Source organism: Poecilia reticulata, chromosome 2, assembly GCF_904066995.2.
Source record: "Poecilia reticulata chromosome 2, P_reticulata-male-v2, whole genome shotgun sequence".
In the NCBI taxonomy this organism is placed as follows: domain Eukaryota; kingdom Metazoa; phylum Chordata; class Actinopteri; order Cyprinodontiformes; family Poeciliidae; genus Poecilia; species Poecilia reticulata.
The window spans coordinates 35,565,596-35,581,033 of NC_088831.1; the positions used below are offsets into that span (position 1 = coordinate 35,565,596).

At 36.4% G+C, this 15,438-nt stretch overlaps 1 protein-coding gene and 1 long non-coding RNA gene across 2 annotated transcripts; one reads left to right on the top strand and one right to left on the bottom strand.

The window, feature by feature from the left end:
• Positions 1 to 1,354: 1,354 nt before the first annotated feature.
• On the bottom strand, positions 1,355 to 5,419 carry LOC103461387 (uncharacterized). Its single transcript, XR_533106.3, has 3 exons — positions 5,227 to 5,419; positions 4,300 to 4,350; positions 1,355 to 2,243 (listed from the first exon to the last, which is right to left on the bottom strand). It is a non-coding gene; the product is annotated as an uncharacterized LOC103461387 (long non-coding RNA).
• On the top strand, positions 3,970 to 15,438 carry chmp2ba (charged multivesicular body protein 2Ba). The gene is made up of 6 exons (XM_008403696.3): positions 3,970 to 4,149; positions 8,733 to 8,824; positions 11,646 to 11,840; positions 12,563 to 12,665; positions 12,886 to 12,992; positions 14,035 to 15,438. Exons 1-6 carry the CDS (start codon positions 4,116 to 4,118, stop codon positions 14,152 to 14,154), a joined length of 651 nt encoding a protein of 216 aa, XP_008401918.2. The 5' UTR covers positions 3,970 to 4,115; the 3' UTR covers positions 14,155 to 15,438.

A 15,438-nucleotide genomic window follows, 5' to 3' on the forward strand; every position in this document is an offset into this window, starting at 1 on the left:
AGAATGCTCTTAAGCTTGAGTTTTCTCTTCTCTTCCGAGAGGTTGTCTAACAAACTATGTGTTGTCCTTCTGTTTGACAACGTCTCTGCTGACATATCAGTGGTGAACCCACCATGTATCCGTCAGAGTGAACAGGGGCTCCTAAAATCCCGAATCTCCCATTGCAGCTTCTGTCTCTATGTTCATGCAGACGATGTTTCAGCCTGCAGTTGCTTGTCAGGTGTGAAGGGAATAAAAGGACATATTTTCATATACTTTATCCTACTATCGCTCAGAATTTATTGTATGTTTGTGAAACAGGGAAATGAGACACACACTGAGGAGACTGTCGGGGATTTCATAAAATTCCAATGCAAATGATAAACCGTGATATATGATCAGATCCTTTGTTTTGCTGAAATACAGCACCAAGCTCAGCTCAGCTACAATAAAAAGGAAGCATCTCAGGAGCAAGATTGCCTGATGTCTTGCACTAGTTTGGAAAATATTGCTTCTGCTTCCCATTAAATCATAGAGCAAATGCAGGGCCTTGCAAAAGTATATGTGTATAGTATCTAGAAAATGTCAGTATTTTGTCATAATAAAACTAAAAAATTGTCTTGAATAATGATGTATCCAACTTTTTAGAGATAGACCAAAACAAATACCACATATTTGTGAGGAGAAAGTGTAGAAATACCATTCTCTAAACTTAGATCAGCAGGTGTTTTAGGATCTCCCAACATTTGTACATTTAGTTTATCTATGGGTGAAATGGAAAGGGGGGCTGAGTGCAAATGATTGAATTCAGTTTATCTATGCAGCCCAAGTTCACAATATTCTATCCTTTGTACTGACAAATTTAAATTCAATTATAAACTTTCTATTTTAATCATAGTTATCAAACAATGTGGACAAGTTCCCTTTAATATGCAAGTTGATAAAACGTGGCTGATTGCATTAAGTCACAAATTAGATTTAGGTTAGAATAGATGTTTGTAAACGGTTGAAACAATAAATTAAATAAAATAAATTAATTAAACAATCTATCATTTTTCTTCCACTTTTGGCCACTTTATTCTTTTCTATCAAAATAAATGTTTATACTTGCAAAATTATAAAATGCCAAAAAATTCAACAAGTAAAAATACTCATGCAAGAGACCTTGGGAAAAATTTTAAAATTTGGTGCAAGTATTGTGCTCAAATTACACCTGAAAACAATCCTATTTAAAGTGGTTTGAAACATTTAACTTTTTTTTATTATTATTATTGTTAGGACATAATCAGGCTCATATCTAAGCATCTGTCAATGAGTTTCACCTGTAAAGAAAAGCAAAAGAAACATCAGATAAATAATTGCAAAAATCATCAAGTGAAGGTATTTGTACAATTTTTTATTTATTTATTTAGTTTTGGCTGATCCCTCAAAGCCAAGGAGCTTGGTGTACTTTATGGCTCTGACTCCCCTCTGTTTGTGGAGAAATCTAATTTCACACATGATTGTTTCTTTCTCTCTGCTGGGTCTGTGTGCAGACACACTGTAGTTAGTGCCTTAACATTACGTTCTAGTTTGCTCGAGGCTAGATCACCCGGTGAAGGAAGAGAATGGGGTTTACTGGAAAAAAACTAAGTGGAGAAAGTAGGAAACAATCCGATCTATAAAAGCAGTGAACAAAGAGAAATAAGGATGGACGTGTTTCCTCACGTTTCCATTGTTTCTTTTTTTTATCCTTTGTTACATTGAAAAAGGAACGAACTTAAAATATAAGAGTAATAATTAAAACTAAAAAATCCTCAGTAAGATTGAGTACTTCATTGTTTTGATAAAAAAAAAGAAAAAAAAGTAATTTGTCTACAAAGCAGATAAAAAAAGGACCAAATTCAATTTCTAAGTACTGATTTACATTGCACTGCTTTGCATCTACACATTCAGCCGGACCTCTTAATGCTTGGGGCTAGATTTATCACCGCCAGGGCCCTGTGATGATGAGGCCATTTAGCTTTGGTCCCTTTGGCCCTCCTCTGATTAGTGCTAAACATCTTCTCTAATAACTTTAACAAGAGTAATGCCTCAGGACAACATGCCGATGCACAGAGGCAACTGTGCATTCACACATACTGCCCTCCTTGGAGATCAGGGAAAAGTGCTGAGGGCTACCCATCTTCCTCTTTCAAAGTCACCCTTGGCGTCTCACATCGTTCCAGGATGCGTCCCCACACGCTTTTACGGCTTGTCTTCTGTCTCTTGCATTCATTCCTGTTCTAACCAAAACACAAAATTGAGTTGGTTATGGTTCAAGAGTCCCATTTGTCCCTCACAAACTTCCTCTCAGTGTTAATATGAGTCAGGAAAAAAAGGAATATATGAATACAAACCAGACTGGATAGCTTAGCGCTCTTCTGGGGATAAAAAGGAAAGAAATGAAATTTGGAATGCAATATGTGATACTGCTCTACAGGGAATTTCATGGACTGTCTTCAAAAAGGGAAGCCACTTCACTGCTCTGTGCTCAAACACAAATGAATTTAATGTACACATGCTCTGTAGGACAAAGAAGCTAATTATTTTTAGCTGCACTGATGTCATCGGAACTGAGTTATCCAAACTTAACTTGTTTAACCTGTTCTGACTCTTGTCGACTCACCTGCAAACATTGCTGACTACAGCTCAGCATTTAAGCACTGCCCAGTTACAGTATGTACTTTAAGTGTATTATCTTTTTGTGTGTAACTGGTTGTGATTTTCTAGATAAATTGTATTCATATCCCTTGAATGTTATTGCATTTTGTTGTGTTACAGGCATTTTGCTGAGATTTTATGTAACAGTATACAACATAAAGTAGCACGTAAATATGGACAAAAGTTTAAAACAATATTGATTTAAAATTTTTGTTATTTTTTAATACAAATTTTACAATTTTGGTAATTTAGGGCTGTATCGTGTATCAGTTTCTACTGCTGATACACTAAAAACCTGGGGTCATTCTGGATGGAGTTTCTGTATTCTCCCTTTGCATGCATGAGTAATCTAGCTTCCTTATACAGTCCAAAAAATCACTGTTATGTTAATTGGTCTTTCTTGCCCTTAGGTAAGAGTCAGTTGCTGAGCTTGGTAATTTGTCTTGAGTGTCTAAGGGATGCTTTGTGATGGACTGGGTACTTGTCTAGGCACTCGCCCAAATCACTACCCTGCAAGGATAAGTGGTATAGATATTGGAGTGAGTTTTATTCAAACCCATTAAGCTTTTTCAGACTATGTTTAAAAGTAACAGTAAAACAACATCTCATTTCTCCCCTTTCACACTGATCAACTGTAACTGGACAAAATGTGAAAAAGTTCACCAAATATGATTATGTGCTTTATGTCAATTCCTGTGAATATAGAAAAAGTACAGAAACAAAGTTGCAAAGGTCATATTGGGAAGATTAATACGTTTAGCTAACTTGACTTCATTTGCTTTCTTAGCCTTTTTATGCAGATAAAATGACCATATTTCTTTGTTATATCATTAACAGACTTCCGTCTATGTGCTGCATTCAAGAGATACATGGAGTATGCTTTCAAAGAGAATTATGAAGACAACTTATCCAAAAAACAGACTAGATTTGTCAGTTATTCTTTGTCATCCTGAAAATAGTACCATTGACTGTTCTGTTCAACAACTGATGATACTTTCATGAGAGGTTTTTTTTTGTTTTGCTTTTTTTAATTATTGTTATCATTGAAATAATTGACGGTAGTAGCAACAAAGCTTAAATCCCCAAGGTTTTGCTAACTGTTTTTTAGTACAGAAGGTAGAGATAAGATACCAACACAAAAACTAGTTTAATGTCATCTTTACCACCCAAAAATAGCTCGAACGTATTGTTATTCTTTATTTTAATTTGGCATTTTTAGCAAACATATTCACATGAAATACACTTTTCCGCGGTGCACTTGAAAGCAGCACAAAGGTCCCGCCGTGACGCCAGCTGAGGGAGGAACTCCCGACAGCACAAGTCAACCAGGAAACGAAGGCTGATAACGCAGACGTACCGTCCTCTGCTGACGGTATAGACGAAAGGAATTAGTACTGTTTAAAGTACACGGTTTGAATTTAATTTCTATAGTTAGTTATATACAGAGTAGAGGCATGGCTTCCCTCTTCAAGAAGAAGACTGTCGATGGTAAGTTTATTCTGTGTTACAAAAGCTAGCTAACTTGTTTTTAGCCCATTTGTTTTCAGCCTATGTGTTCTTCCCGTTTGAATTAGCTGTCCCCATATAACTCGTTGAACCTGTTGTTGGTTTTGTTGAGTCACCAGTCACGTTACTAACCTGGAGAAAGCGTCGAAAGGTTCCCAAACTACCTGGATTCAAGGAAATAACCTAGGATAGGAATGTGATAGTTAAAATGCAAACAAATGACTTAAAAATGTCAAAGAACGTCTGGGTTTCTCACCACATAACCGAGGAATAAAAGTCAACTTATTATTTGAGGTTGTACGAAGAGGATGTTTTTATTGTCACTCAAACTTAGAAAATGTGATTTTATGCACATTAATTGAAATACAAAACAAATGACCCAAAATGAATGTCATTGAATATACTAAAGGTATATTCAATGACAAAACACCGGATTTTTGCAAATGGTTCTCAGTCGAATGTTTTGAACACCTACGGTTTTGATTACGTTTCTATTTTATTTCAGACATAACATTTACCATTCATAATTCTGCTTAAACTTTGTTTTACCAACTGGATTTTAGTACAGAAGGAGTACAATAAGGAAAAGGAGAGGGGAAATTACATTGTAATTGCGTAATGAATTTGAAAGGTTAAGTATGACGTCTTGGCATGCCGTCATCCTCTAACCTATTAATTTTAGTAACCCGATTCTGGAAAACCTTACAGTATGAATATTTTAATAATTTCTTCAGGCAACACAATCAGCCATTCAGAGTTAAAATGGAAAATCTGACACATTTTTCCTAAAAAATGTATAAATCAATTATTCGTTCTCAAATAATGACTCTCAGGACATAAAAATCTAATATCTACCTCTTCACTTTTTGTAAAAAAAAAAAAAAAAAACAATGTGTGAAAATCTGAATTAAACTATAGAACCAGGTTCAAGGGGGAAAAAAGGCATAGCAGGAGTAGGAAAATCTATCCACAGCATTGCTTACTTACTCCTCCCATCCCTGTCATTCCAGCCTCACCCACAGCAACAATCTGCATACTGTACTCACTGTGCTCCCTTACCTTCACAGTATGTTGAGTTGTCAACAGATCTTCTTTAATGCTGGCTTTTCTTTTTTTTTTTTTTTTGACGTTTCTTGTCTCATGCATTTCCCGAGTCTTCCCTCACCCTTTCATTCTCTGGACGGAGAGTTTTTGGATTTTTTTTTCTTGCCTTGTGTCTGGTCGTCGGAGTGGTTTCTGGTCGATTTTTAAATTTACTTCCCATGGTTGGTGTTGGGGGGGAAAGATGGCACATATTTGTAGGATGATATCCCTCCCACTTTGATACGTTGGCGGCACGTCACCTTATACGCACTTATGCATCATCCCTACAAGTGGTCCACTGTAGTGATGTGATTCTAACTAGTTTATTGTTTACTGACTTTGAAAGAATAGGCTTTATTAAGCTGCTTTCTCAGGATGTCATTCAGTTATGAAATAAAGCTTAAAAACTCGTGTAAAGCTGTCTTTTTTGCTTTTATACTCCTAATTTATATTTTGTAATTGTTTTTTATTATTGAAATAATTATTATAATATTTAGATATGATGGTGCTCTAATAGAAGATCAGGTCAACATTTATATTCTGAAGCAAATTAGTTTTTTTTTCTGTTTATCAGTCGTGTTCTTGATTTTTTTTTTTTTTTTTATCACAAAATTCTCCTTTTTCAAATGTATATATTCATACATTTTAAGAAATGATAAAAAATAATTAAAATTCAGACCTTGAATTCAGAATCTCAGATGTTTTTTTTTTTTTTTTTTGACCTAGTAGCCGTGTGAATTATCCTGATTTGTTCTGATTAGTCAGCTGTCATTGTGTGACTTCAGGATTGTGCAATATTTCACATGATGCTCTGGCAGCTGACTGATTCAATATTGATGTCAGCTGCCAGAGCAGTTGCCACAGTTGTCAGTGTGTATTCAGTGTGTTGCTGATCTTGCTGCGGTATTTTGGATGCAATAGACAAAGACAATCAAACAAGCCTACTGCAAAGGTTAAGACTATTGTGCTTTAGATTTCTTTCAGTAGCCATGCTGCAGACCATTGACTTTATTGTAGGAGATGAGAAATGTTTTTCCTTTTGTGTATGTTTTTTTTTTTTTCTCATTTTCTTTTTTTTATGAAATAAGTACAATGGTAACAAAAGGTTCATTTACCTATTTTTCCAGTTAGCTTTTATCTAAGGAACATGTATTTATATATTTTAAGAGTGTTTATCTTCGTCAAAAGAATCTTTGATTTAACTTTAATAATTCTGCCTTACTTTTATCCTATTAACTTTAATGACTGGTTAACCAAGATGTTTTTTTTTTTTAAGTTTGATGTTTTTATTATTTATTTATTTATTAATTAAGATTACATCGCCATTTTATATTTCATACTAAATAAAAAACAGTTTTTAATTTTATTGCTATTTTGTATTATGGTTAAAGTGTATATATTTTTTACTAAGAATCTGGTATTTTAATATTTGAATATCAATTTTTTCCTGTAGAGTAGCGGTTCTCAACGTGGGCGGTACCGCCCCCCAGGGGGCATTCAGGGGGCGCTGGCCGACATTTTTACAAAAGGGGGGCGCTGGGATGCCTTTGGGGGGCGTTTAGTCGAAGATAAACTTTACACCTCAAATGCAGAACAATGCCGGTTTAGACTTTGAGCAACTTGGTAAAACTGTATTGTGTAACATTAAATCATGCTTGGCTGCAACTGTATCGATGGCAGCTCTTCTTCTATTCAGTGTTTGTTAGCTTCTGTTAGCTTCTTGGCGCAGCTTCGTTCTCCTGCTACTGGTAGCTAAAATCACGATACCCTCACTGAGTATCCCTCTGAAAAATGAACCCATTTAAATACAGAAATAAAGAAATCCCTCCATGGGTGATACCTCGAAGGAGAGCTTTCATTTTATAGCGTTAACACAGTGCTGTAAGTGGTCCGGTATGAAACGGGGGTGATAGAACAACACAGCACTTTTAAATTTCAATAATCAGAATGCAGAAATTGTTTACGTTGTTTTTAAAGGTTTATGTCAGTCTGCCTTTTCCCCATCGATACGCTTCCCGGCTGCCTTTCGCACCATATGCGGTACATAAAAAAAAAAAAAAAAGACGCGCACATTGCGCAAAACTCTGAAACGGGAGAAGCGGGACATAAAACGGAGTGACAAACTAGAAGTGAATTATGGCATAAAAACAGAGAATCCGACGCTGAACAGTGAAAAAAATCAACGCATGATGTGAAACACATGATGATTAGGTGGCGCAGCAGGTGATGAGTGAAGATTACTGATGGTCAATAAACAATAAAATAAATCTAGCAACAGGAAAGAAACTAAAGTGGACATAGCAACAAACCAAGAGAGGATAATACTAATCAAAAGAAACTAAATGGAAATGAATGAAGAACAAAATGCAAGAGTAAACTAAGAAACTAAAGTAAATACAGAGGAATAAACTGGTATGGCAAGACCTTTAGAGCAATAATTAATACAGAGGACTGTATGACAAGAATAAACACACTTTCCAGATAAAAGGCAAAATAATATTGTTGAAATGTCATGGGTTTGTTAAAACCACATCTAGTACTGAGAATAAATGTATCTTACAGACCATAACAGTAAAGAACTGATCACTTATTTATGTTTTTAATTGGATTTGATATATTTATTTCTTCAATATTGTTTTTCATGTCAGTGTTAATGTCATGAGGCTGATGACTCCATGACACTTTCAATTTGACTCATTAAGATTTGATTAAGAACCAGATTTGTTCTTTGTAATTTCTGTCCAGTAAAACTATTAATCTATAATCAATAGGTCTATATAAAGATATAATCCATTTTTCTGTCTCATATTTGTATGGCATTAAAAGGACCTGGAACTTTAGTTTTTCCACTGAAAACTCTGGTTTGCACAATAAATGCCATTTGGGTGAAGTTTTATGGATGATACTCTGTTGTCCCATTATCCTGAAGGCAGCACAGAGCTGCACCACCAGAATTGACAGAAACACTGAAGAGAAGAAGAGTTATGATTAATGTAGTTGCAGTTCTATCCATGTTTTAATTCCCATGACTTTTTTGTTCTCTGGGAAATTATTTTTGATGATAAATACAGAAACAAGCGTAAAAATCAAAACATCTACAATAGTGATAGTAATATTAATAATAAAATAATGGTCAGTGCAAAGTAGCCTGCAAATTCTTTGGTGGGGGGCGGTGAGGGACCTGGATAAAGGCTAGGGGGGCGCTGGCCCAAAAAAGGTTGAGAAACACTGCTGTAGAGTTTCCGCATCTATAAATGGGATTCCATTTCCTTTATTTCTAAATTCTGCTAGACATTTTCTTCAGTTTTATTGAAAAGCGTAATTTTTTTTGTGATTATTGCATACGTTCTATTCCCTTTCTGCAAAAATGCCTGGTGTTAAAGTTGATTGTATGAAAAGTGTTTTACTAATAAAACCTGATTTGTTGATTGAAACATACAGTATTAACCCTTCTGTCTTACTTGTTTTTACGTTTTCAAAAGACGTCATCAAGGAACAGTCTAAGGAGCTACGAAGCACTCAGAGACAGATCACCAGGGACCGAGCAGCGCTGGAGAAGCAAGAGAAACAAATGGTCAGAATTCACACACTCTAACCAATAAAGTTCAAGAAATGGAAAGTAATAAACGATGTCCATGCAGAGGATTTTTGTTAGATTTCTACATATTGCATCAAAGCTTCGAGGACCTCCAGCTGATGAAAAAGTCTTAGAAATCCGTTTAAATCTCCCTTTCACCACTAAGGACTAAACCCAAGTGGCTCATGGATCTAAGTGAAAAGAAAAGAATGAGCCGATGTGGAGGCTTTGCTCCAAGCAAGCAAAACGCACATGCACGCTCGCTCGCTCCATGAGGCTACAGCCGTACGTTACATGTCCCGTTTCAGTAAGATGAAAGAAGCGGAGAGTGTCTTCCTCATTTAGCTGTATTAAGTAAATATCGTGTGGGACATAATTACCTCCCTGGGGAACCCCATTTTTGTTCTTCATTAATGCTTTCCGCTAATTAGTCTGGTCTTTAAAAGCTTTGTTGTACACCCTGAATTAAAAGGATCTTGGCTGACAAATGAAAATTACCTTAATCTGCAAGTTAGCACAATCATAAGGGTCCCCCATTGTGCTTCCAATAAGAAAATGTGCCCACTCTCAGATTTATAGGCACAGCCTTTATTAAAAGCGGCAGAGAACCAAAGATTTCAAAGTATGTCTTATTATGATGTATATTCTATTTACACCAGGGAACACAAGAGCAAAATGAAATGGATGTGTTAAAATGAGTCAAATTTTACAGTCAGTCTTCAAATATGCGTATTAATATTTATTGAGGTGGATTTGTGCTGCATACCAGCATAAACATAAAAAAGCATATATTGCTTTTTTATTTGCCATGAAGTTAAGGAGGGCCAGATGAACTTTGATTCTGTTTATTTTTGGACAACTTATTTTTCAGATTTGAAGCTAATGCTCACTTTTTACAAAGCCATGACCTTCCAAAACCAATTACCCTACTTTGATTTGTCTTTAAGAACTGTACGACCAGTGTTCAAAAATGTTTAATTCACGCCTTTAAGCCAAGAACTGTCATTAATTATTTAGATTAGGAGTAGAGGAGTCATTCAGAGTTTGTCAGAGAGTAATGGTAGCGTTTCACTCATTTAAAACAAAGACAGGATAATTTAATGAATAAATTATTAATTTATCAAATTATAAGCATGATTCGTACAGCTAGCAACTATAAAAAATTCTCTGTGCATCATCTATTAGGGATGGGTAGTCATTTCTTTTTTGCATCTCTGACTGTTGTCACATGCAAAACCATTGACTAAACAAAAAAATTTGATTGAATTTGATTTTAAACTGTAAATGTTTTTTCTGAGAGCAATAGACATTACAACAGCACAATAAAATGTAACCACACTGACAACTGAATCTTTATATTTATTTATACAAAAAAAAGTGATCAAAAACTGTTTGTTTTTCTAATGATTTAAGTTCAAGTTTTGATTTCTGATGATATCTGTCATTAAATAAACTCTGCTCTCTGAATCAATGTTTAAAAGTATAACATAGAGCTGTTAAATATGTATTTTTTTTATCTGTAAAAACTCAGACATGGCACAGGAGTGAACTGATCTACCAAAGTTTAGCTCTTTCTTGGAGCTGAATGACCCTCATGCCTCCTACAGACTTCAGTTATTCTAAAAATAGCTGAGTCTTCACCCAGTAACCTCTATGCCAAAATGTGTTATTGATGGTACTTAGGTGTGTTCACTGACTGGAGAAAAGTAGGATGTTTGAGTTTCTAACCACATGGGCAGAGGTAAAGGCTTATTAAGCTGAAAATCATCCGGTTCTGGTTAACTTCAGTATTCTTGGTGCTGTTTCCAAACATCAAAAGTGTTTTAGCTTGTTAAAAAATTGAAAGCATTTACTAATGTTTTCTGCAGATAGTAAAAAAATAAATGAATAGAATCGTACATTTAGACTGCTTCAGGAAAAGCACAACAGCCTCTCAGCTGAGTGCTGCATTAGATCGTGTCTAGGAGGGAGCAGCTATCCATCACAACAAGGCTCTCCTCTTGATGTCTAAAGGGAAAGTAGATATTCAGAGTCTCCAATCAATACTACCATCAGTGCTTTCTTCCCCACTTTTTCCTTGTTGATATGAGATTTTCTGACTTTGCAGTTGGTAATGCAGCTTCTTTCCTTACAGTTCAGCCCCAATGTTTGCATTTAAATTATTTACAGATGAACTTGATGCATTTGACAAATGACAGTCCATAAATGTTTTGTGTTAAGAGGCTGAAGAAAATGGCTGAGTGGAGTGTTTTTTATGACTGTATCAAATATAAAGCATTTATTATTGGTTCCTGTTGAGGATGCTTTCAGCATGCAAGACATAAACAATACACTCTGGAGCCGAGAGACCGGCTAGCTTACTGTAACCCTCAGCTTCTGCCTCATCTCTTGGGATGCTCTCACACTGTCAGGCCCACACACACAATCCCTGAAGGCAGCAGCATATTTCCTCATGTTTACTGAAGCTAAATGCTTGGCTTGGCTTGCTAGCGAATAGTATTTGATCTAAAAGACGGTATTTATGGTGTCTGTATTTATAAACATCTCTGTTGGTCTGTAGAGATTTATGAATACAAACGCATATATGTATTTAAAATGTGAAGTCTGTCTGAAGGTATTTATTTTATTTATGGAACAACAGCTAATGTCTTGAGGGTAGGTCTGAATTGACAAGAATATTAAGAAAAGTTAAAAAGCAAAAACTTCAAAGTTCCAGTCAAAACCATTGACAACCATGTTTGAGGAGAAAACAAATTAAGATTGTACTTGGTCTTGTGCTCATTCATTTATAATTTTTTTTCTTTTTCTCTCTCCCCAGGAGTTGGAGATCAAGAAAATGGCTAAAAGCGGCAACAAGGAGGCTTGTAAGATTCTTGCAAAGCAGTTAGTTCAGCTTAGGAAGCAGAAGAACCGGACGTACGCCGTGAGCTCCAAGGTTACCTCCATGTCAACGCAAACTAAAGTCATGAACTCTCAAATGAAGATGGCTGGTGCCATGTCTACCACAGCCAAGGTAAAATCCTACACCATATTAGTTGCTCTGAGGTCAGATGTGCTAAATGTTTAGGAATTACTTCCACTTACATATTGTACATATAAACACCCAGAAAAATGATCAAGTTTTTTGGGGATTTTTTTTTTTTTTGTCTTAACTTTTTTGTGTCATAATGGAAACATTATGAGAAAATGGTTATTGTAGGAGCTATATGTGTTTTAAGGGAAGTCCCAGCATCATTGTTAATGAAGTGTGACGAGCGTTTAATGGCCAGGAGCGAAGTATTGTACAACCACACACTGACAGGTTAAATATAATTAGGCTTCAGATTAATGGAGGGTGATGAGGTGTGATCGCTTTAAGTTTATTTTTGACACAAATATATGGGTGCAGTTCTCTATGACGGAAAGAAAGAGAAATATTTGAACCAACTGAAAAGTGCGTCAGTCAGCAGGAGATAAGATCTTGGGTATGATGTCATCCTCAGTGACCCAAGTAGGTCACATTTATGTTTGCATGACGTGGAAATGAATGATCAGTCTGTGTTTAGACCTACCTGCTGCTCTTATCTCTGCGACAATGGAGGCAGTACGAGACGTACGGCCTCTTATCTAAAACCAAGCTAATACCGTATTTTCCTGACTATAAGTTAGACATTTTTCCTAGCTTGGCTGGTCCTGCAACTTATGTATGTTCCTCCCCCCCAAGATTTTATCTTGCTTCCTTTCTGTCGTTTGAAGACGATGCAGGCCGTGAATAAGAAAATGGATCCGCAGAAGACACTGAAAACCATGCAGGACTTCCAGAAGGAGAACATGAAGATGGGGATGACCGAGGACATGAGTAAGTGCACATGATGCACAAACACATGTGGTGTTTATAAGCTTTTAACAAGGATTTAGAGGGTTAATATGAGAATGTATGTTTGGTAATAGAAACAAGTGAATAAAAATCAAGATGAAAGAATAAACAAAGAAAAAAAACCTACCTTAGAGTTTCAATTTGACTTTAAAATTTTGTGTTCGTCTTTTTATTCCCCCTCCCTATATCTTTATCTGTCCAGTCAACGACACTTTAGATGACATTTTTGATGAATCTGGGGATGAAGAAGAATCTCAGGACATTGTCAACCAGGTCCTGGATGAGATCGGCATTGAGATCTCAGGGAAGGTAAGACACCAAGTCTGATGTCGTCTGTTTAATGTTACTCTAATACATTTAAGCCCTTATGCCCTCATCATTACCTAAAGGAGAATCATAAGCATTTTGGGAGGATACAAATAAATGGGTTTTCTGCTGATTTTTACAAGCTTGTCTTTCCTAAATGAGGTAAAAGCTCTTGGCTACAAAAACAATACACTCTCCACATGGCTTTTCTTTTATCCGCTGTTAAAATGCACAACAGCTGCCGCACGGTGGGGCTCGCCTACAGCTCTTCAGGCTCAAGCGCTGTTACTGCCACGCTCTCCGTCTGCTGTATGTCTGGCTCCCCCTGGGGGGCTACATGAATTATTACCTCTCTGCACACTGCAGAAATCCACACGTCGTCCAACAAATGTACCCACAGCTGCAGTGAACATGGAGACAGCTTGATAATATTATTCTTTGTCTATAAAATACTGAAAGGAAAAGTCTTTCATCAGAGCTTCGGCAATGCGTGAAATTCATTAAGGTGGAGAAAACAAAATTGTTCAGTTTAAAGTAGTAGAAATGTGCTAAGAGTGCTTCACACAAGAAAATTATTTCTCCTTTTTTTTTTCCATTTTTGTTGCATCGTATTTTGTTCTTTAAAATTTCAAAGCACTTGTATAATACCAGGTATTCTGTGTCACAAAAGGCTGCAACACTGGATGGTTTACCGTCAAAGATTTGGCTGCAACATGTGCCAACACTGGAATCGGCTATAAACTCTCTAAAATACGGCAACGTTTGTGTTTTTCTTTCTTTTTTTTTTTTTTTTTTTTCCATACAAAGTTGCTACGTCTTCTCGCACATTAGGTTTCTAAAATCTCTGAAGCTGTCATCTCAAAGAAAAATATCTTATTGTACAAGAAATCACAGATAGCTCACCAATTTTAAATTGTTTTTTTTAATTTATTTTTGTGGTACGGTGGAAAATCTATTCTTTACACTTGGTGACTAAAAAAAGGCTGTGTGATTATTTAATAATTCTTCCTGCTCATGGGATTTCCTGCCAATCTTCTGGTTTCAGATGGTCAGAGCACCAGCTGCAGGAAAGAACGTCCCCGGTGCCACCGCTGCCTCCTCCAAAGGAGCCACCATTTCCGACGACGAGATCGAGAGACAACTTCGAGCTCTGGGAGTGGATTAGTTCTGTTATTGTTCAGGTTCTAAGCTGGTGCAACTCAAAACTGTTTGATACGGACTCTTGTCGGATGCACTAGTTCTGTCATTGTTTAAAAGCTGCATACACTATTCTACACACACAAAGTCAAAGGCAAAAAGGCAGAATTTTCTCACGTTGTTATGCATATTGCCTTAAAGTTCATTGGACGTGTATTTATGAAAAAATATTTATTATGATACTGGAAAGGCCACAACTTGGCCCAAGAACTATGGTAATCTGCCTTTGGAAGGGCTAGAAATGCAGTTTGGAAATGTCTTTTCCATTTGACTGTTAGCCAGCATTTAGTTTGTCCTGTAATCAGTGACTGATGCTCTTTCTCCGGAAAGTTTTAATGCAAGACTTGGTGATTAAAAACAGCTTTGGGGTTGTCAATAAACAGATGGCTCTTGCCTTCTTTTTTTCAAATCATTTACCTGATGTTTGTGTTGCTTTGGGTTCATTTAAACCCATCTGACTCGTTTTCTCTGAGTGGAACCACCTCCATTAGAACTCCCAGTGGACAATTTTGCTTTCTTTTATCGCTTACAGGACATTTACAGCCAGGTGTTAGAATAACCATCACTAACTTTGCCGCTAAAGTTTAATTCAGGCTGGAAGACTGGCATGATTTTAAATTAATTGTCTGTTGATGTAAAGTAATTAAATAAGGTTTTATTTGGCTTCTAGGTTGTTTGATTTAATCAGCGATTGCAGAAAAGCGCTGGCTCTGCAGTCTCTTTTCTCTCTCGGCTGCTGTGCAGTTACTTTCTTTAGGAATCTTCAGCTGGCTCTTACAAAAGAAACTACACACACATGCACACTACAGCTACAAAATAATGGACGCGTATGTTGAAATGACACTGTGATTTCAAATGTTTTATGTCTGACTTGCTAACAAAGTGAATTGTTAATGTCAGCAGTTTCAGGCTCTGTGAGAGACGGTGATGTCTGTTCAATGAAACATTGTATCTTTCTCTCTCTGGCCGTTTAGTTCCACGTCGTTCATTCAAAATGAACTGAAAATGTCATTCTTGCACGCGTGTGACACACATTGCCCAACACACTCCTCTGAGGTTTTGCTCATCATTTCTTCCTCTATCATGCACCAGTCTAACATAACAGATTTTGATGAGTGCCGTTGCCTGGGTGGGAGTTTGTTTTCAAAGACATGCGTACTCATGTTTGTTTACTACTTTGTTATTGTAAATTGATTCTGTAAAAGGTTTATGGCTTTTATAAGGAATAAAGTTTCCTCAGGTACGATTCTGA

Excerpts from the sequence above, each read along its gene's own strand:
- chmp2ba (XM_008403696.3), top strand. The coding sequence starts at position 4,116 with ATGGCTTCCCTCTTCAAGAAGAAGACTGTCGATG. Across the intron at positions 8,825-11,645 it reads AGAAGCAAGAGAAACAAATG|GAGTTGGAGATCAAGAAAAT; the intron begins GTCAGAATTCAC and ends CTCTCTCCCCAG. Across the intron at positions 12,993-14,034 it reads GCATTGAGATCTCAGGGAAG|ATGGTCAGAGCACCAGCTGC; the intron begins GTAAGACACCAA and ends TTCTGGTTTCAG.